The sequence below is a fragment of the Macaca thibetana genome, chromosome 9 (assembly GCF_024542745.1).
Source record: "Macaca thibetana thibetana isolate TM-01 chromosome 9, ASM2454274v1, whole genome shotgun sequence".
In the NCBI taxonomy this organism is placed as follows: domain Eukaryota; kingdom Metazoa; phylum Chordata; class Mammalia; order Primates; family Cercopithecidae; genus Macaca; species Macaca thibetana.
Genome location: NC_065586.1, coordinates 31,224,823 through 31,246,212, shown reverse-complemented (window position 1 = coordinate 31,246,212; position 21,390 = coordinate 31,224,823). Strand labels below are relative to the sequence as shown.

The 21,390-nt window shown below is 33.8% G+C and overlaps 1 protein-coding gene across 8 annotated transcripts in view; it reads right to left on the bottom strand.

The window, feature by feature from the left end:
• ZEB1 (zinc finger E-box binding homeobox 1) overlaps positions 1-21,390 on the bottom strand; it is a 185,041-nt gene that overhangs the window by 19,813 nt on the left and 143,838 nt on the right. For 7 of the 8 annotated variants that reach the window (XM_050805608.1, XM_050805611.1, XM_050805612.1 and 4 more), the window contains 2 exons: positions 13,839-13,901; positions 6,970-7,131 (listed from right to left, as the gene is read on the bottom strand). In XM_050805608.1, the coding sequence (XP_050661565.1) occupies positions 6,970-7,131; positions 13,839-13,901 (225 nt within the window). The remainder of the gene's footprint in view (positions 1-6,969; positions 7,132-13,838; positions 13,902-21,390) is intronic. The other variant, XM_050805609.1, reaches the window with a different exon arrangement.

Here is a 21,390-nt window from a genome sequence, read left to right as displayed (position 1 = left end):
TGCAAAGGCTCTCCAATGCAGGGAAAGAGTAAGTGAGAGACCTCCAGGGGTCCACATTCCCACCATGGACTCCTGCAGTCCTAGCCATGGGAGACCCCTTGACCATTGTGGGCTCTGAGACTAACACAGGGAGGTACCTGGAGGCCACATGACAATGCTGCTCCGGAGAGGGAGCTTATGCTGAATCTGTATATCCCCTGAGTTCTAAGTAGCTACAGCACAGCACTATTTTGAGAGCCCAACCCCCAGCAGACTACATCCTGTTCTGGGACCCAACAGCTCCTTCATCTTCACATGCCTGGAGCCCCTCTGACATACCTCCCTTCACAGCCACCACTGACGCTGGTTGCGGCTGCTAAGGCTGAAGTGCAAACCATTGAAAGTGACCATATTTCCCCCCAGCAGAGGAGCTGCAGACATTTTTACATGCCCTGAGGACAGACTTCCCAACAGACTGCTGCCACTGTGAGCTTCCACCACTGGGGACAAAGTGCTAGCCACTTGCAGTGACCCCAATTTCCTCAGCAGTTGAGCTGCCATGCATTTATAAGGGACCTGAGGACAGGCTACCCCATCACAGCTGCTGTCTGGGGCTAAAGCACACATTTCCCAGCTCCCTCCCTATGGCTGCTGCCACTGAGAGCAACCTTGCCCTCCCCAGTAGGAAGGCTACAGTGCAAACACTGATGTCCTTACCTGAGCACTCTGCTGGTGGCCTGGGATCATCCTGCCCCTGCCATGATAGCCAGTGCCTACACACACCACCAAGGGGCCTGAGGATAGGTCCATCTGGCCCAGCTTACCTCCTCCCCAGTTTCCGAGGCTATTCAGGGACCTGGGGGATCACCCAACCCAGTCCAACACTGTTGCCACCTGAACACTCCTCCTGGAGGCCTGAGGTTGGGTCCACCCAACTTGCTACTATCACCACAGCTGGCATCCTCCTGCATGCACCACCAGTAGGCTTGGGGACTGACTCACCCAGCCCATTGCAGTCACTGCCAACACCAGCGTGAATCACTAGGGAACCAGGGGGTTGTCCTGCCACTGCTACTGCCATTGACCAAGTGACATGCACTGCCCAGGAGCCTGAGAACCTGCCTACCTGCCCTGCTTAGCACTGCCACTAGCAGCACCCAAGCAAGCCACCTGGAGGTCCAAGGATCAGCCCACCTGGACTTGCTAACACAAGGTGTCAGTGAGCCACCCTGTGGTCTAAGGATAGGTACCATAGGCCCGTTACTACCACGACTAGGACCCAAGGAATGTTCCACCTGGCATCCCTGTCCCAGCCAAACTTCACTTCAGCCTCCACTAACAATTGCACCATAAGCCAACAAGGAAATCACAGACCCTACTCACACTACTTATAATCAGATATATCACACAGAAATTACACTACCACATATACCCAGAATCAAAGCCAAAGTGCCCTACTCAACCAACGAAAGCAAATCCAAAAAACTAGAATAACTGACTATTATACCAGATGTGTAGATATCAAGGTAAGAACATAAGAAACATGAAAAAGGAAAGAAAATGACAGCTCTAAAAATACAGTAATTATCCAGCAACAGATTCTAATCAAAATAAATTTATGAAATCCTGGTAAAAGATTCAAAATAATGATCTTATAAAAGCTAAGTGAGATACAAGAAAACACAGAAAAGCAACACAAAGTAACCAGAAAAACAAATCAGGATATGAATGAGAAATTTACCAAAGAGGTAAGTTTCATAAAAAAGAACTAAACAAATTCTGGAATAGAAGAATTCATTGAATGAAAGACAAAAGATATCTGAAAGCTTCAGCAATAGACTAGGTCAGGCAGAAGAAGAATTTTAGAACTTGAAGACAGGTCTTTTAAAATAACCTAGTAAGAGAAAAAGAGAATTAAAAAAATGAACAAAGCCTGCATGACAGTAAGAAACTATAAAGCAACCAAATACTCCAATTTTTGATGTGTTATAAGGCAAAGAGGAAACAAAAGGGATAGAAAACCTATTTAATGAAGTAATAGCCAAAAACTTCCCAAGTCTAGCAAAGGATTTAGACATCCAGATACAGAAAGCTCAGTGAATCCCCAAACAGATACAATTCAAAAAGATTTTCTCCATGGCACATTATATTCACTGTCAAAAGTAAAAGACAAAGAGAGATTCTAAAAACAAGAGAAAAGTGTCCGATCACTTGTAAGGGAACCTCCATATGACTAACAGCAGTTTAGCAGCAGAAACTTATAGGCTAGAAGAGAAAGAAATGATATATTTGTTCAAAGTATTGAAAGAAAAAAACCCTGCCAGCCAAGAATCTCATACTCAGAAAAATTATCCTTCATAAATGAAAGAGAAATAAAGTCTTTCCTAAACAAGTAAAAGCTGAGAGAATTCATGACCACTAGACTGGCCCTACAAGAAATGTTTAAGGGAGTCTTATCCCTGGAAGTGACAGGAAAATATCTACCATAATGAAAACACATGAAAATATAAAACCCACTGGTAGAGCAAGTACAAATAAGAAAGAGAAAGAACTCAAATGTTACCACTACAGAAAACTACTAAACCACAATAATAATCAGTAAGAAAGGAACAAATGATATACAAAACAACCAGAAATAAAAATAAAATGACAGAAATAGGCTCTAACATATCAATAATAATAACCTAAATGGATTAAATTTTCCACTTAAAAGATACAGATTGGCTGAATGGATAAAAACTATAACCCAGCTATATGCTGCCTACAAGAAATTCATCTCACCTGTAAAGATACATATAGAGTGAAAGTAAAGGGACAGAAAAAGATGTCCATGCAAATGGAAACCATAGTGAGCAATAGTAGCCATAATGAGATAAACTCCTAAATCCAGTAAACAAAACAGTATAAGGGGACAAAGAAGGTCATTAAATAATGACAAGAGTCAATTCAGTAAGAAGATATAACAATTCTTAACATATATGCACCCAACACTGAAGCACCTGCTTATATAAAGAAAATATTATTAGATCTAAAGGGAGAGAGACTCTAATACAATAATAGTTAGGGACTTCAACACCCCTATCAGCATTAGACAGATCATGTAGAAAGACACTTAACAAAGAAACACTGAATTTAAACTGCATTTTATACCAAATGGACCTGAGACATTTACAGAACATTTCAACCAACTAAAGGATACACATTCTTCTCATCAACATACAGAACATACTCTAGACTGTATGTTGGGACACATGACAAGTCTCAAACAAATTTTTAAAAACCAAAATCATATCAAGTAGCTTTAGACCACAAAGTAAAACAACTATAGATTTTAATAGTAAGAGGAACTTTGGAAACTCTACACACACATGAAAATTAAACAACATGCTTCTGAATAACCACTGGGTCAAGGAAGAAATAAGGAGGAAATTTTAAAATTTCTTTAAATGAAATTAAAATTAAAATTTATTTAAATGAAAATGAAAATCAAAACAGAACATACCAAAACCTATGAAATATAGCAAAAGCACTACTAAGAGGAAGTATATAGCAATAAATACCTACATCAAAAAATAGAAACATTTCAAATAAATAATCTAACAATGTGCCTCAAGAACCTAGAAAAGCAAGAACAAAGCAAACCTTAAGTTAGTAGAAGGAAAGAAAGAATAACAATCAGAACAAAATAAATGAAATGGAGACTAAAAAACAACACAAAGAACAAAACAAAAAGTTGGTTTTTTGAAAAGGTAACAAAACTGATAAACCACTAGCTAGACTAGAAAAGAACACAGAAGATGCAAATAAAAAATGAAAAAGAAGACTTACAAATGAAACCACAGAAATACAAAAGAGACAATTATGAACAACTATACATGAAAGAACTGAAAAACCTAGAGGATATGGATATTCTGGACACAGACAGCTACCAAGATTAAATTCAAAAGAAACAGAAAACCTGAACAGACCAATAATGAGTAATGAGATTGAATCCATAATGAATATCTCCCAACAAAGTAAAGTCCAGGACTGGAGGGGTTCACTGCTGAATTCTACCAAACTATCAAAGAAGAACTAACACTAGTTCTCCTCAAACTATTCCAAAAAATTGAAGAGGAGGGAATTCCCCCTAATTCATTCTGTAAGTCCAGCACTATCTTGATACCAAAACCAGAAAAAGATGAAACAAAAAAGGAAAACTATCCAGGTTAATATCCCTGATGACAATAGACACAAAATCCTCAACAAAATATTCACGAACTAAATCTAACAGCACGTCAAAAAGATAATGCAATATGATCAAGTGGGATTTATCCCATGGATGCAAAGATGGTTCACCTGCATATACTAAAGGCCATATATGACAGAACCACAGCTAACTTCATACTGCATGGAACAAGCTGACAGACTTCCCTCTAAGAAGTGTAATCAGAAAAGGATTTCCATTCCTTCACCACTCCTACTCAATACAGTATTGGAAGTCTTAGCCAGAGCAATTGGGCAAGAGAAAGAAATAAAAGGCATCCAATTTGGAAAAGATGTCTAACAGTCTCTCTTTGCAGACTATATGATCTAATATCTAGAAAAACCTAAAGACATGACCAAAAAACTCTGCAATCTGCTAAATAAATTGAAAGTTGCAGGATACAAAAATCAACATAAAAAATCAGCAGTGTTTCCGTACACCAACAATGAACTAGACGAGAAATAAATCAAGAAGACCATTTCATTTATAGTAGCTACAAAAAAGTAAAATACCTAGGGATAAATTTACCCAAGGAGGTGAAAGACCTCTTCAATGAAAACTACAAAATATTGATGAAAGAAACTGAAGAAGACACAAGTAAATGGAAAGATCAGAATTAATTAAAATTCTGATCTCATGGATCAGAATTAATTAAAATGATCATATTGCCCTGAGCAATCTACAGATTCAATCCAATCCCTATCAAAATATCTATGTCATTTGTCACAGAAGTAGAAAAAACAAACCTAAAATTTTTATGTAACCACAAAAGAACAATATAGCCAAAGCAATCCTGAGCAAAAAGAACAAAGCTGGAGACATTGCACTACCTGACTTCAAAATATAATACAAGGTACAGTAACCAAAACAGCATGGCATTAGTATAAAACAGATACACAGACCAGTGGAAGAGAATAGAGAACCCAGAATTAAATCCACATTATTAACAGCCATTTGATTCCGACAAAGGCACCAAAAACTTACACTGGGAAAAGGACATACTCTCCAATAAATGGTGCTGGGAAAACTGAATATTAACATGTGAAGAATGAAACTGGACTCCCATCTCCACCACATACAAAAATCAACTCAAGACCAATGAAAGACTTAAACATAAGACACAACACCATAAAACTACTAGAAGAAAACACACAGAAAACACTCAGGACATTGGGGTAGGCAAAGATTTTATTGCTAAGATCTCCAAAGCACAGGCAACAAAAACATTTGACAAATGGGACTATATTAAACTAAAAAGCTTTTGCACAGCAAAGGAAACAACAGAGTGAATATCTGCAAACTACTCATCTGACAAGGGACTAATATGAAGAATATATAAACTACTAAAACTCAAATAATCCTATTGAAAAGCAGGCAAAGGACATGAATAAACATTTCTCAAAGGAAGACATACAAATGGCTACAGATATATGAAAAAATGCTCACCATCACTAATCATTAGAGAAATGCAAATCAAAACCACAATAATATATCATTTCATCCCAGTTAGAATTGCTATTAAAGACAAAAACTAATGAATGCCAGTGAAGATGTGGAGAAAAGGGAACTTTTATATATTATTGGTGGGAATGAAAATTAGGACAGTCACTGTGAAAACAGTATGGAGATTTCACAAAAAAACTAAAAATAGAACTATTATATGATCCAGCAATTCCGCTACTGGGTATTTATCCAAGGGAAGTCAGTATATCAAAGAGATGCCTGGATCTCCATGCTTATTACAGTACTATTCACAACAGCAAAGATATGGAATTAACCTCAGTGTCCATCAATGGATGAAGAAAATGTGGCATATATGCACAATTTAATACTATTTGGTTATAAAAAGGAATATGTAAACAAATGTTGTGGATATGACAGAATACTTCAAAATGCTTTATTAGCATTTAATTAGATTACACTAAATATCTGAAAGTAATGAATAACAAAATCAACAACTAATTCTATAATTCAAACTGTTTACTAATTCAGAATGGTAGTTCCTCAATTTTTAGATCGTACTGTGTGGACTTGACGAACTTTAACAGGTTTAACCTTTATTAGAACTACATAATGGATCATTTCTTTAGATTTCATTGTTTCCTTTCAGTGAGGCTTTTTGAAAGCCTTTAGTCACATAAAAATTTTACATAAATACATATATATTTTTAAATTTTGTATTTCCCTTTCATTTCTTTGATAACCTACTTTCTTCTGGTGAACAATAACAGTCTTTTCCTCCAAAACTGTAACACAGCCTATTTCTTCTCAGGAGAGTCTGAACACATTTTTATTGCATTTTCCACACTCTGTACACTGACTATTCATATCAGAGTGGAATAAGGCAGATTCAGAAAAACCACTGTCTCCAAATTAGTATGTTCTTGTACAAAGCAGGCAACCATATTTTTATTTGCTACAAGAAGAGTGGGAAAGAATCAAAGGGCAGTAAGGGTTATTCTAGTTCTCGCTTCTACTGCCTACTGCCATGTAAGTAAATGGAATTTGATGTCCAGACACTGTTCTAAGCATTTCATATGCACTGGCATTACTACCACAATACATGAGCAGCTAATAATTTATTACTGTGTGGTCACCATAGTGTTCCATTAATGAAACGGACTGCTCTCTATAGGCACCTGTAATAAAGTCTGGTCCTCAATAGAGCAAGTTCCCATAGTAGAATGGTAGAAACAACAATCCTTTAAACAGCAAAAGAAACACAGTTGTTAAGATCCATTTACCATTTTCATCATGACCACTGGCTTCTGGTGTACCCTGCCTCTGGTCCTCTTCAGGTGCCTCAGGAAAAATGACAGCAGTGTCTTGTTGTTGCAGAAACTCTTCAACATTAGGATCATGGTTTTGCTCATTTTCTGCATCTGACTCGCATTCATCATCTTTTACTAAAAAAAAAAGCGTACTTTTAAGAAAGCAATCTCACCACTAAGTTATTACAAAGGTTTTCTAAATAAGAAATTATTTATGTTGAGAGAACATGTGATTGTTCTTGAATCTGCAGAAAATATTTCTTGAAAATTAAAAATGAATTCCACTCATTTTGTAATCTACTAAGATATCTCTTTGCTTTGTAAGTTTAAAGTGTTATAAATGTGTGAAATTCTCACAGTATCCCTTTTAAATGTTAAAGTCATACTTCTATTGCATTTTACTAATAAAACACAGAGAAGGCAATATAGTTGACTGAATTATTTCTCAAAATGATAAAGCAGGAAAAAAACTTTAGTTCTCAAAGGTCACCTTCTTAGCAACCTATCATATCACAATATTTATTTAAAGTTGGACAATAGACAGCCCCTTATCTGTGGCTTCATTTTCCATGATTTCAGTTACCTGTGATCAGCTGCAATCTGAAATCAGGTGAACACAGTACAAGAATAATAATCTGAGAGAGAGCGAGGGAGACCACATTCATATACCTTTTATTACAGCATATTGTTATAACCATATTTTATTATTAGTTTGTTGCAATCTCTGTATAAAATTTATAAATTAAACTTTATCATAGGTATGTATGTATAGGAAACAGTATAGTATATGTAAGTATTTATTTCAGACACTTGATGGGGGGTCTTGGAATTTATCCCCCATAGATAATGGTAGGGGGGGACTGTACTTTAAATCTGAATCATTCTCACATAAACCATTCTGACATTCAGTTCAGTTATATGATTTCTTAGAACATAGTTTTTAATAATTACCTATAGTTAGAAGGATTTCTAATAAGCATCAAAGGGTATCAAATCTATGAAAACTGTTTCTTAGCTAAACTAGTATTCATATAAAACAAGGCTATTCTTTCTTTATTTCTGCCTCAGTAAATGTTTAACTGTGGGATTAAGGCAGAGGCAACTTTTCTTGAATTAGAAAGGCTTATGCTTTGAGAAGGTAGCCCAGAGTGCTGCCAAGTTTCTAAAGCAGTATTGCTGTGCTACGGTTTCCTCCATTTCCTCCACTGGCTCCAGAGGAGGGCCTCTACTCCATGCTGGTAACTGCAATGCCTTAGTATGGCTCCCAAATGCCGCAGGGATGACTTCTTTATAGACTCTGACTGAACTGTCAGGTCTAAATTTGTAAAACAGCACTTCCCAGCAGGCTGACATTTGGCCAAATTAAAATGGGGATGTATGGGCATCTGTTTGTTTGATGGTTATTAAAACAATCTTGCTAAATCTCCTGCACCGTAGTGGTAACTGAACTCATCAGGGTGACTGCTGTTTAAAACCTGAGAACCAATGACAGTAACAAATGGTGACTGTAATTTTTTTCCCTACTTCTCAATAGCTATCAATTATTTAACATTTGCTACATACCAAGAACTGCATTATTTAGTTCATGTCAGTAGTTACCAAACTGGGATTACTGGATCCAGAGGTAAGTGAAGACTTTTAAAAGGTAAGCTGGACTGTTGGTTTTAAAGGAATCAACTCCCAGATCCTCAACTTCCATGTAAACTCTTTTCTAGCATCCTTGAAAGTTCTTCTCCCTGCTCTCCCTTTTTCACAGTATCCCTTGTTCTTTCTTAAAAGAAAAAAAGAGAAAAGGCATATTCCTCTATCCATCCATGACATGATTATGGTACACTGCTTGGAGTGTCAAGTCCTTCTGGGTGCCAAAGGAGTAAAGTTCAAAATACTGATTAGGGAAAGCCTTCTTTACTGACAAATAAGGGCAACATAGAATCACTATAGGTTTTCTGGTCTTCCCTGTTTACATGAATTTCTATTAGGCATAAAGCACAACTGAAATGGGGGTATACTGGTCCTGGTTGGGACGCCGAAATTAACTATATAATATGACCAGAGGGAGTGAGGGTAATCTTCCCTTAATGACCCTAACTATTATTTAAAAATTCATTGCTCTTCAGGAGACTGATAAGAGCAAAGCAAATAATATTCTCAAACATCATTCCTAAGATTTGTCATTAGGTAGAACAATAAGCAGTTCTGAAGAGCTAAAGCAGAACAAATCAGTGGCATTCTTTTCAAAGCAACTTCAATTTCTTAAATTTAAACTAGATAAAAGTCATAAATGAAATGAACATATTATGTGATTTCTTACAGATTCCATGTTGAGTTGCTAAGAGTTAAAATTATTTTTATCAAATTATATAAAATATTTATTTCAATTAAGCAATCTCCATCTTATATTTTCTACATCCTAATAAAAATTATAAGTGTGCTAGCTGTTGGAATTAGTTTTTAAATAGTATACACTTTTCAGAACTGCATGATCTGTATTTTATATATGAATTTTGCTACTTCAATAAATTCTAGCTTTCCTATACATTGATTAGGTCTAAAGGTACACAGTTGGAGATGAAGATTTTTTTAACATACAAATTAGATTAGATCTATATAATCTTAATCTTGACTTTACTACTTAGTATTAGTATAAGATGTATTTACTTATACTTTATGTTTTCTTCATTATTGATAATTTCTTTTTTTTTTTTTTTTTTGAGACTGAGTTTCACTCTTGTCGCCCAGGCTGGAGTGCAATGGCGCAATCTTGGCTCACTGCAACCTCCACCTCCTGGGTCCAAGCGATTCTCCTGCCTCAGCCTCCCAAGTAACTGGGATTACAAGCGTGCACCACCACACCTGGCTAATTTTTGTATTTTAAATATATTCTTCATACACTTCCTTATTGATGAGATTTTTATAAAATTCCTCAAAATATGTATTGTCACACTGAGTTCAAAAAATGAAAAAATGCTTTTTTTCCTGACTGAAAGTAAGTCTGAATTGTCTGGCTGGTGTGATGTTGATAACTGGCTTTGCTGGGTAGATTATTGGAAATTTTCCAGAAATTGGGTGAACTAATAAGGTATTACTCAAAATACAATTCACATAATAAAAGTGTTTTTCATGAAAAATATACTGGTAAAAGATACTTAAATTAACCATATTTCAGTTTCCTCAATCATTTCTGAATACATTAAACAAAGTGACTGTGAGAAAAAAAAATTTTTAAAGCCCAAAACAGATATCATTAGTCCTTTGATAAATAACTATTGGTAAAGTCTTTCTGGTATATGTCCCAGAAAATGAGGGAATAGATGATTGTAATGACTGGGAAATAAGTCTTTTTGCAAATTAGATGGCTTTAAATTTTGGTTTTCAACAAAATTGAAGAAATAGTTAATCAAAGTATAAGCTGACAGGACATTAAAATATTTTCATTGACAAATAACTTTTGACATTATGTCTGAAGACATATAAAAACTGAGCAACTTAGTTATAACAAAATTTTATTTCATCTAATTTGAGAATAAAGGTACCTCAATGCTAAAAAAATAGAAACCAAATGATGAACACTTTTCCTTCTAGAAATAATATTAAGCTATTACAATTAATTACTATTTATGAAGTAATTTTAAAAATTAGCTCCTTTAATCTCATTTCTAGTAATGTTTTTCTTTAATAATTAAAATTTAAAATATACTTATGTTGTGATCAACTATGAACTACTAACAATTAAATGATAAATCCCTGAATTTTCTAAAAAACTAAGATCCTTGTGGTCCCTGGAAATTAAAAAGAAATTTTAATTTATACACATATTTTTCTTGTAAAGAAATACGATAGTTGATCAAAAATACCTTCAAACAGGAAATATATATTGTCATAAAATTCTATTAGTGTATATAGAATGGAAATATGAGCTCAAAAAGTAAACATTATGACCTAACATTTCTTACTCTTAAAGAGCATTTTCATATTTTTAAAAAAACGATAATAGGTATTAATATACTATGGGTTTCATATGTAATAGTGATGTTAAAATGTCAATGTTTTATGATGCCAGAAATTAAATTGTAACTACTGACATTTAAAATGAAAAATTTTATATGTCCATTAAGAAATTTGTGAGGCAGTATATAATCAGTTTATATCCTATAAAATTTATATACAGTACCTCTTAGGTTGTTGTAAGAATTAAACTAATTAATACATTAATGTACTTATTAGGAAGGTACCTGGTATGTAGTAAGTACTATGGAATTGTTAGCTCTTTACGCCTTAAAGAAGTCTTGCAAGGTGAACATAATTTTGCAATTAAAATTTTTCTCAATAAAAAAATTAGGGTCAGAAAAAGTTTTCTGAGATCACAGAGAGAAAATGTATTACTGTTAGAGCAGACAAGTTGGTATTAGGTGTCAGGTATAAAATCTGAGCTCTTTCTATTAAACTACACTCTATCTCCATGAACCCACATTTACCAGGCCCAATTTCAAACTGAGACCAGAATTTCTGCAGCTTTTTAAAATTTAAAGTGTTGGGAAATGCACATCTTGAAAAGGTCAATTATAAATGTCCTGGTCTTTAGATGATAAACGTATGTATTTAAATATTAGGGAGATGAGCAAATATACAGAGCATAAGAGGGTAATTGGGTTTTCTTTAAATATGACAAAACTCAAAATTGACAATCAAAGTATAGAATTAAATGACTATATACGTGTATTTGAGAGAGCAAATATTTAATATAAACACTAAATATTTTTAAATCAATCAATCAATCAATTTTTCCATCCTGAATAAAGTGTCCTCAGGCTTCCTCTTATCTTTATCCTCCATGTTTGAAACTTTCTAAAATTATCAACTATATAAACAAAAAAAGGGATGCTCAGAAGGAACAAAGGATGTTTTAAATGAATTTTTTACTCTGAATACTAACTTCAGACTATAGTTCCTTAACTTCATGAGCTGCAAAATGAAGTCTGCTATAACAAAGATCCGACAACGTTCTGAACTAATGATGGCGAGTGAATGCTTTTACTCATTTTGTCAGCATATTATTCCCTAGAAGTCAAGAAAGTAACAAAAGCAAAGTCATGATGTAATTTTACAGTTTAACTGCTCAAAAGTCTCAAAAGTTAAATTTCCTTTTAAAGCTACACTCACTGGAGCTTTAATGGAAGTTTGCTTACTCCTAACTCCCCATGTTCTAGGTGAATAATGCAGCAGGGATCATCACTGTGTACATGGGGGAGATTTTACATTCCAGCAGCAACTTTTGTTAAACACAAATTTGAGAAGGTTACTCTGCCTTTCAGATGCAATTTTTTTTGAGGAAATTTACATACTATTCAGTATTTCAAACTGAAAGAATTAATTTATTTTTATAGTGAAGAACAGCCTGACAGATAAAATACTGTAAACCTGTGAGTATCTTTTTGGATAGCATTTTACCTAGAAGGGCAAGTAGTCTTCTGTAACTCTGGTAATATAAGTCATCAAAGTTTAACAACACTAGGTAAAAGTAAATAGTGTACTCTTATGTTTATTAACATTACTGTATTACTACTAACAAATGTCCAGCTTAAATATTTTACATATTCTATAGTTTAGCATTGCAAATATATAACAAGCATATCTGAAAAAATTATTCATGCAAGTTACACAGAACCAAGTTAGGGGCAAAACATAAAATCGTAGGCTATAGGCATCACAAATTATCACATACTCTATTATTATTTAATTAACCTGGAATTCACTTTTAATAACAGCACAAAGATTTACTCTGTTTTACAGAAATGACTGACAAGTATAGGAGTGCTATTGTTTATATTATGAATAAAAATCTAATCTTGACACTTTTAGGCCATGAACCGTACCTCATCTTACCTAATGAAAGATAAAATTTGTAAGCCTTTATGGAATATTCCTAAAATGCACAGCAAAGTAAAAAACAAATCTATAGATGATAACTCATAGAAGAGAAGGAAAAAGAAAATGTAATGAAAACTATATGACAGAAATATCTAATTTATGGTTGAATATACAAAGTACAGTTATACTACGTTTAAGTATAATATTGTGAGGAAATGTTTTAATAATCTGGAATTCATTTTTGAAGTTTACATTTTAACAGTTCTGGCTCTACTAGGGAACACAATAAAAAGTGACTGGTATTATTATACATAAGATCTGATTTAATTTTTCCACTTACTCTTTTGCTTCTTAAATCTGATCTGAATCCATTACAGAGGAATAACCTTAAGTCTCAGGGAGTATGTACTTTTTAGTCACCTAAAAGCAAATTTCCTTGTTTACTATAATTCAACTTCATTTTACCCTTTTTCAATCACAGAAAATTTAAGAAACATTTTTGATTCTCGTTTGCTGCAACATGTTCACTCAACTCATTAATATTCATGATTCTCATCTGATTTATAGATAATCCATATTTGCTTTTTCTATTTTCTTCTGCTTTTTGTCTTGTGGGCAATTCAAAGCAGACCCAGGTAACTAATAATGAAACCTCTAACTTTGGTCAAAAACTTGACAGAAGTTCAAATCATCTTTCAAACACTTATTTTTTGGATTATCTGTAGGTTATACTCGTCATTCTTATAGAACAGAAAAATCTGCTACGTAATATGAATCTGTAAGTTACTCTGTATTTAAGGAATATTTACTTCTTTTTATGTAGTGCATCACACGCCTAAGTACTTAAACATTTAAGGAAGGTAAGATAAAAGAGAAGGAAACGGACTAAATTCAGGACTCACAAATGCGAAATCAGTGACACAAAAGACCTTCTTTTAAAGGCTATGGTATGAAAGTAAGCTGCAGCAGAGTACCTGTACATCCTGCTTCATCTGCCTGAGCTTCAGGCCCCAGGATTTCTTGCCCTTCCTTTCCTGCTGAAATCAAAGAAGAAGAAATTAAAATAGATCTATAGTGTTCCTAATACAAATGAAAGACACATGTTTAAAGTTTTGGATATCCCAATTACTCCGATCTGATCATTACACATTGTATACATGTATCAAAATATCACATGTACTCCCCAAATATATACAGCTATTATATATCAATAAAAAATTAAAAAAATCCAGGTATCACAAACATTTTAACTTCCGAAAATCTGAAAAGGAAACTTTCAGTACGGATTATATTTAATTTGAATTTTTTCCTTTTATGAATATGGTAATGTGTCCTTGAAAAGTAAAGCTGTTTAAATAAATTAAGTGGATAGTCTTATCACAAAAATATCTTAGAGAAGTAAAAGCAGTACAGATTTAGATATTCTGGAATTATACATATTTTAGGATTATAAGCAAATTGGAATTTTAGTATTATTTTGGTAAAAGAGCTCTACCTATAGATGGTAGAATTATATATTTTTATTTCTTCTCTAAAGCACAAATTCTATGTTCTAGGCACTGTGCTAGTAACTTACTTCTTTTAAGCTTTGTAACAACATATTTTATAAGTTAAAAAACTTGAGGCTTGGAGAAGTTAAATAACTTGCCCATAGACACACAACTATTAGGTGGTAGAAATGAAATATAAATGCAGGTCTGATTTACTTCAAAGCCCACTTTCCATCACACTCTTGCTCATTTAACTAGGGTACCAGAAAACTAGAAAGAAGACTGGACCAAACGTTACTGTGCCCAAAGTAAACACCTAAGGCATTATGCTTTTTCTTTCACTTTATTCATTATTCTACTACATATGTTGATATGTAGTAATCAACAATATAGTGCTACTAACAAATATTTTTAGATATCTGTCATCTTCCCTTGCTACTTCTACATTTACAGTGGGCTATCTGTAGCATTTCATACAGCATAGGTTCAGAATAAACATTTTGTATGATAAACAAATGCATACTTTCTGGACAAGAAGTATGTTTTATATTTTCAGGCACATTTTATTTATTATAATAGTGTATTAAGAACACGTGCATATATGAAACGCATGAAGAAGTTAAAAACTGTTCTTTTTCTAACTAGTAGGAGAGTATATGTCATAATTATGACCAGAATACTTATACGGTCACATCAAAATAGTGTTGTTATCTGCACCCTAATCAAATTGCACTGAATATGTCCGTCAAAAGTCTTGATTTAAATTTCTTTTAGGTTTGGTTGTTAAATTGAGAAATAGAGCACTAATCAAGTAAAATCTTTGCATCGCATTATAGCATGTATTTCCTTTACGTGCCTTGGGTTATCAGGTGGATTTATTCAGCAGATTTTCTTTACTCATTAACTTTCATACTAGTACTTAAAGATGATCATATAGGAAAAACAGTCAAAATATGCACAAACCTCTTTAGATCAATGTAAAAAACACTGTTTTAAGTAGATAATGATGAGATTAACTTCTGCTGAAGTCTCATTTTATACTTTCCATCAGCAAAATGACAGTTTAAAGATTCTTGGTAAAGTGCTTACAAAGCTGTAGGATAAACATTAATGTTTGCTAAGTGTCTGCAAACCTCTAGCACCCCCTTTTTCTCGCTTCAATGTGTCTCCTTAAACTAAAATAATAAACAGTATGCCAACTGGGTAATTATATGATGGTAATATAGTTATTGATTATTGTATACTTATGTTCCTTATTCTTCTAAAATGAAAATCAAAACAGCCAGAGTTACTACCTGATAAGATGGAATATGACATTGATATTAAAGGTTAAAATGACATTTTTAGACGTTGCTAATTTTTCTACTTATAACTATTTTAGGAACTGCAATTTGATTAATTTATTTGTTTCTTCATTTCTTCATCTCCCCTTGGGATAAATTCTAGGCTCTTTAGATGAGTATTTAACATACTTCAGAATCTACTCCAAGACCTATTTTCCACAATTTAAAAACTAGAAGTCTATTTTTTCCCCTCATTATTGAGGCTGGAGTTTTGGTTGAACAACTAAGACCATGGTGCCTAATGAAAACAGAAAACATTCTAATGTTGGCCTTCAGCACTGCAAAAAAGTGCTGCCTCGGTATAGGCTCCTTTCTGCATCATCCGTGGACTAGCATGAGTGTGTCTGCAAACAGGCTGTGCTAAGTATTTTTCAAGCAGCAGTATCTCTCATGTGTTCTCATCTTACTGCTGTGTAGGAATTACAAGGGGTGTAAAGTAACAAAATCAACTTGTACGTATTTTTTTCCTGTAAGACTTAATAATGTCAACAGATTATGACTGGTTAACCTATATGCAATTTTAAAAAGAACACTAGAATGCTCCTAAGGTTTTTGTTTTTAGTATAAATTCTAAAGCAAATATATAAGTGAGAAAAATGCCTGAGTAATAAGACTTTGTTTTTACAAAATGGAAAATAATGGAAAAAGTTGGCCTAAAAAATAAGTCATGAAATAACTACTCAGCAATAAAAAAGAACGAACTATTGATACAAGCAACAGCTCAGATGAATTTCCAAGAATTGAAAAAAAGCCAGTCTAAAAGGTTACATACTGTATGATTTCATTTATGTAACTTTCTTCAAATAATACGATTGTAAAGACGGAGATTAGTGGTTGCCAGGGGTAAGGAATGGGGCAAGGTAGAGGGACGGGGTGAATATGTAACGGGAAATGAGAGCCTGGTAGTGACAGAACTGCTTTGTATCTTGAGTGTATCAATGTCAATATGCTTGTTGTGACATTATATTATGTTACCATTGGAGGAAACTGGGTAAAGGCTACACAGGATTTCTCTGTATTATTGTGAATCTATCATTAGGTCAAAATAAAAAGTTTAATTAAAAAATAAGTCAAAGGCAAATATTGCAAATTCAGACCAAAAGAACTTACGGCTTGTTCTTTTTAGTCATAAGATGAAATTCCTAGTAAATAAAAACAAGAATGGAAAATGTGATTAATTCTAATAAAAATCCAGAAGACTTTCTATCATTTGCAGGATAGCATAGTTTAAGCTAAAGGACTGGTTATTTAGCATATGTGTTAAATTCAAAAACTTGTGTTTTTTGAAATTCATACCCATGTGTTTCTAACCATTTCAAATGTGTTCATGGGAATATCTTATAGCAACCTCTAAGAAGGCACAGTAATTACCTAACTGAATCAGATTTCCCTTTCCTGGTTTGCCTACTCCTCTTTGATACACATTCACACATGCCAGGCACATTTTACCTGTATAGATACTCCTTGACTTATGATGAGGTTACATCTTGATAAACCCATTATAAATGGAAAATATCATGTCAAAATGCATTTAATACACTGGTCCTACTGAACAACATAGTCCAGCCTAGTCTACCTTAAAGGTACTCAGGACAATTACGGTATCCTACAGTTGGGCAAAATCATCTAACATGAAGCCCATTTTATAGTAAAGTATTAAAATCTCATATAATTTATTGAACAGTATATTGAAAATGAGAAATGATTTCATAGGTCCTTGGAGTGTGGTTTCTACTGAATACACATTTCTTTCACATCACTGTAAAGTGAAAAGTCTTAAGTCGAAGTTGTAAGTTGGGGACCTTCTCTATACCTTTTCTCAAGTTGTTCCCTCTGCCTAGAAAGCCATTACCAAGTCCAAATGAGTAACTTCCACAGATTTTTTAAAGGCCAATTCACATCTCTCTCATTCTGTAAGTCATTGCTGGGCCAGCTTTCTGCTATTCCCATCCTACTGTTCCTGCTAAGGGAAAACTATCAAAAAAGAGAATGCCAACAGATTCCTGAATTCAAATCTAAATGTGTTCAAACTTTAGAGATGAAATGTTTCACTGTATACTTTTCTAGATAGTTTCATTTTCCCACTCCTGTATCTTCTAATTTATAATATGTATGTGAATATTTGTGGTATAACTGTCTAGCAAAGTTAAAATGAATATAACTCACAATCTCCATGAATACCCATTACCTTAGATAACGATTAAAAATGTATACCTGAGGTCAGATCCAGCTAAGATGGAGAATGTACAAACCGTTTATGTCCGCTACTGAATCTAGCTAATAAAACCTGGGGATAACGAAGGGAACAGTTATTTAAAGACTCTAAAGGGTAAGTCACAGCAGGTGGACTGGAGAAGATGACATGACAAGAATTCAGAGTAGCACAGGGTGATTCCCCTTACCTTTTTCTTTCTTCCTTTTTCAAAAGGTACCCCTGGCCCGGATGCAAGGGAGCTTAAAACCTGAAAGTGGGCCCTGGGGCATGGCAGTGAAGGCTCTAGGAGAATCCTTCTAGTTTAGGCTCAAGGAGCAGGAAAAGGCTTAAAGAAGAGAAAAACTGCCCTTTTCTCCTTTATTCTCTTGCATCCTAACCTTCAAGGTAGTAGCAGAAATAATGATGACTGCAAGAATTTAAAACTTTGAGGGAGGGAAAACTTCCTCTCCAGTAGGAGGAGCTGTGGCCCTAAGAGTATAATATAACCTCCACTGAGCTCTTTCTCTGTCTTCTTTCAGCTCTTCCACAGGCACAGATACAGGAAGTATGTGGCAAAGTAGGGTAAATGAAGTCCCAAAGTTTTGGCTAGAGGACTGAAAAGCAGAGTCTCTAGGAACTCAAAGTACTGAGATTACGAAAGAGAGAGGCTCAGGAAAGTGACCTCATAAGGCTGTTTATGAACTCTTGGGTTTATGCTCAAACTTCTCATATGTGAATCTGATCACAGACTGTGAGAAACTAAGTATGGACAGACAATTACAATCCATGTTCTAGATTGGACCCTAGGTGGTACATGAAGGACAGATCTGAACAGCATTTCAAAGGCTTTGAAAAGTGAACCAGTTGTGGAATCACAACCTATATACTGGCTGGAGATTGCATCCTGAATACAACTGGATAAATTGCCTGTTAAGCAAAAAATATCAAAATTCTCTATAGGATTTAAATAAGACCAAGTATTAGTCTTATTTAACTTATTAGTCTCATAATATAATACTCAAAATATCCAGGATACAATCTCAAATTACTTGGCATGTGAAGAATCAGAAAAAGTCTCAAGTCACACAGGAAAAGATGATCAGAAAATGGCAACATTGGGAAGAAAAAGATGTTGGAATTATTAAACTAAGACATTAAGACAACAATTATAAAAATGCTCCAAGAAGTAAGGGTAAACACTGTTGAAAAGAATGAAAAGACAGACTGTCTCAGCAAATGGAAGATATTTAAATAAAAACTAAAAGAAAATTTTAGAACTATTAACATAAAGTAACAAAATTTAAAAATCACTTGATGGGCTTCATAGTAAAATGGAGATGAGAGAGCAAAGACTGGTGAACTTGACAGTACATCAATGGAAACTATCCACTTTGAATAAGACAGAGTAAAAATATTTCTTAAAAAATAAAGAGTCTCAGGATAGGCAGGACAATAATAAAATATCTAACTTTGATGTCACTGGAGTCCCAGAAGGAAAAGAAAGTTGTAGTGCAGAAAAAAACTGAGTAATGTTTAAAAATTTCCCAAATTTAGTGAAAGACATAAACCAACAGATTTAAGAACTGAACCTCAAATAGTAACCTCCTAACCCCCCAAATCTAGGCTCGAACCCATCAATCAAACACTAGACTCAAACCCATCAATCAAACTAGTTTTAAAAAATATTAAAAAGAGCCCGATGAAATAATATATAATTATAGGGGATCAATTATTTAAAAGACTAGAGTTATAATCAGAAATCATAGATTTCATAAGTAAGTGGAACATGTTTAAAACAAAAAATATCTGTCAGCTCAAAATTCTAAATCCAATGAGAATATTCTTAAAAAATGAAGGTAATATATGAAGACATTCTCAGATAACAAGTATTGTTCATTGCCAGCAGATCTGTTCTAGGAAAACTGTCATAAAGAAGGTGAAATGAGGAACACTTGGAATGTCAGGAATGAAAGAAGAAGAGAAATGATGTAGTGCATATAACATCTATAAAATAAAGGAGGGAGAATAACAAAACTTACATGAAAGAGTTATACATTCCACTTGGCATGGTAAAAGACTGATTCTAAACAGACTGTGAAAAGTTAGTATGTACATTCTAATCCATAGAGCAACCACTAAAAGAAATCTATACAGAGATACACAGTCAAAACTAAAATAAATTAAAATGGAATACTAAAAAACATTCAAATGATCCAAAACAAGGCAAAAAAAGAGGACCAGAAGAGTGAAAATACAGACAGAAAAACAGAAAACAAATAATAAAATGATAAACCCAAATCCAAACATCAAACATTTTACGAAATATAAATGGCCTAAACAAAAATTAAGGGCAGAGATTATCAGAATAGACCAAAAATAATAAAAACAATCTCCACTAATATCCTCTCTACAAAAATTACTTCAAATATAATGACATAGTTTAAAAGTAAAAGGATAAAAAATTCTATCATGAAATATTATATCATTAACCAGAAGAAAGCTAGTGTGATTACATTAATATCAGACAAAGTAGACTTCAGCGATAAGAAAATTATCAGAGATCAAGAAAAACATTGCATAATGATAAGAGGGTCAATTTGCCAAGAAAACAGAGTGATCTTAAATGTGGATGTATTTAACAACAGAGCTTTAAAATAAGCAAAGCAAAAATGAACAGAACAAAAAGTAGAGACAAATCTACAATATTCTTGCAGACTTCTGTACTCCTCTTGCATTAACTGACAGAACAAGTAGACAAAAAATTAGCAAGGATACAGAAGAACTAGGCAACATTAACAACTAGATCCAAATAATTAACACTCACCCCAATGACGGAATTCACATTCTTTTCAAATGTACACAGAATATTCATGTAGATACACCACTTCCAAGATTATAAAACAGAACAAATGTTAAAGGATTCAAATTCTATAAAGTATGTTCTATGATCATAATGACCAGATGTCAACAGGAAAAAGATAAGAAAATCTCCAAACACTTGGAAATTAATAAAACCATTTAGAGAGAATCTACGGATCCAAAAGGGAATTAAAAAACACGTCAAAATTTGTGGAATGTTCCTAAAACATTGTATAGAGGGGAATTTATAGCATTAAATGCTTGTGCTATAAAAGAAGGTCTCAGATCAAAATTCTAAATTGTGTATTAAAAGAACAGTAAACAAGGAGCAAAATAAACCCAAAGCTAGCAGAAAGAAGTAATACAAATCAGAAATCAATAAAATTAAAAAGAAAAAAAATGAGACAAAAAGCTAGTTCTTTGTAAAGATCAATGCAATGGACAAAACTTTAGTAGGACTGGTAAGCAAAAAAAAGAAGCCACAAATTGCTACTACCAGGAATGAAAAGACAATACCACTGTAGAACCAGCAGATATTAGAAGAGTATAAAGGAATGTATATTCCTTTTAGAAGGGTATAAAGGGTATAAAGGAACAATTGTGCAAACATAAACCTAAATAACTGAAATAAGTAAATTCC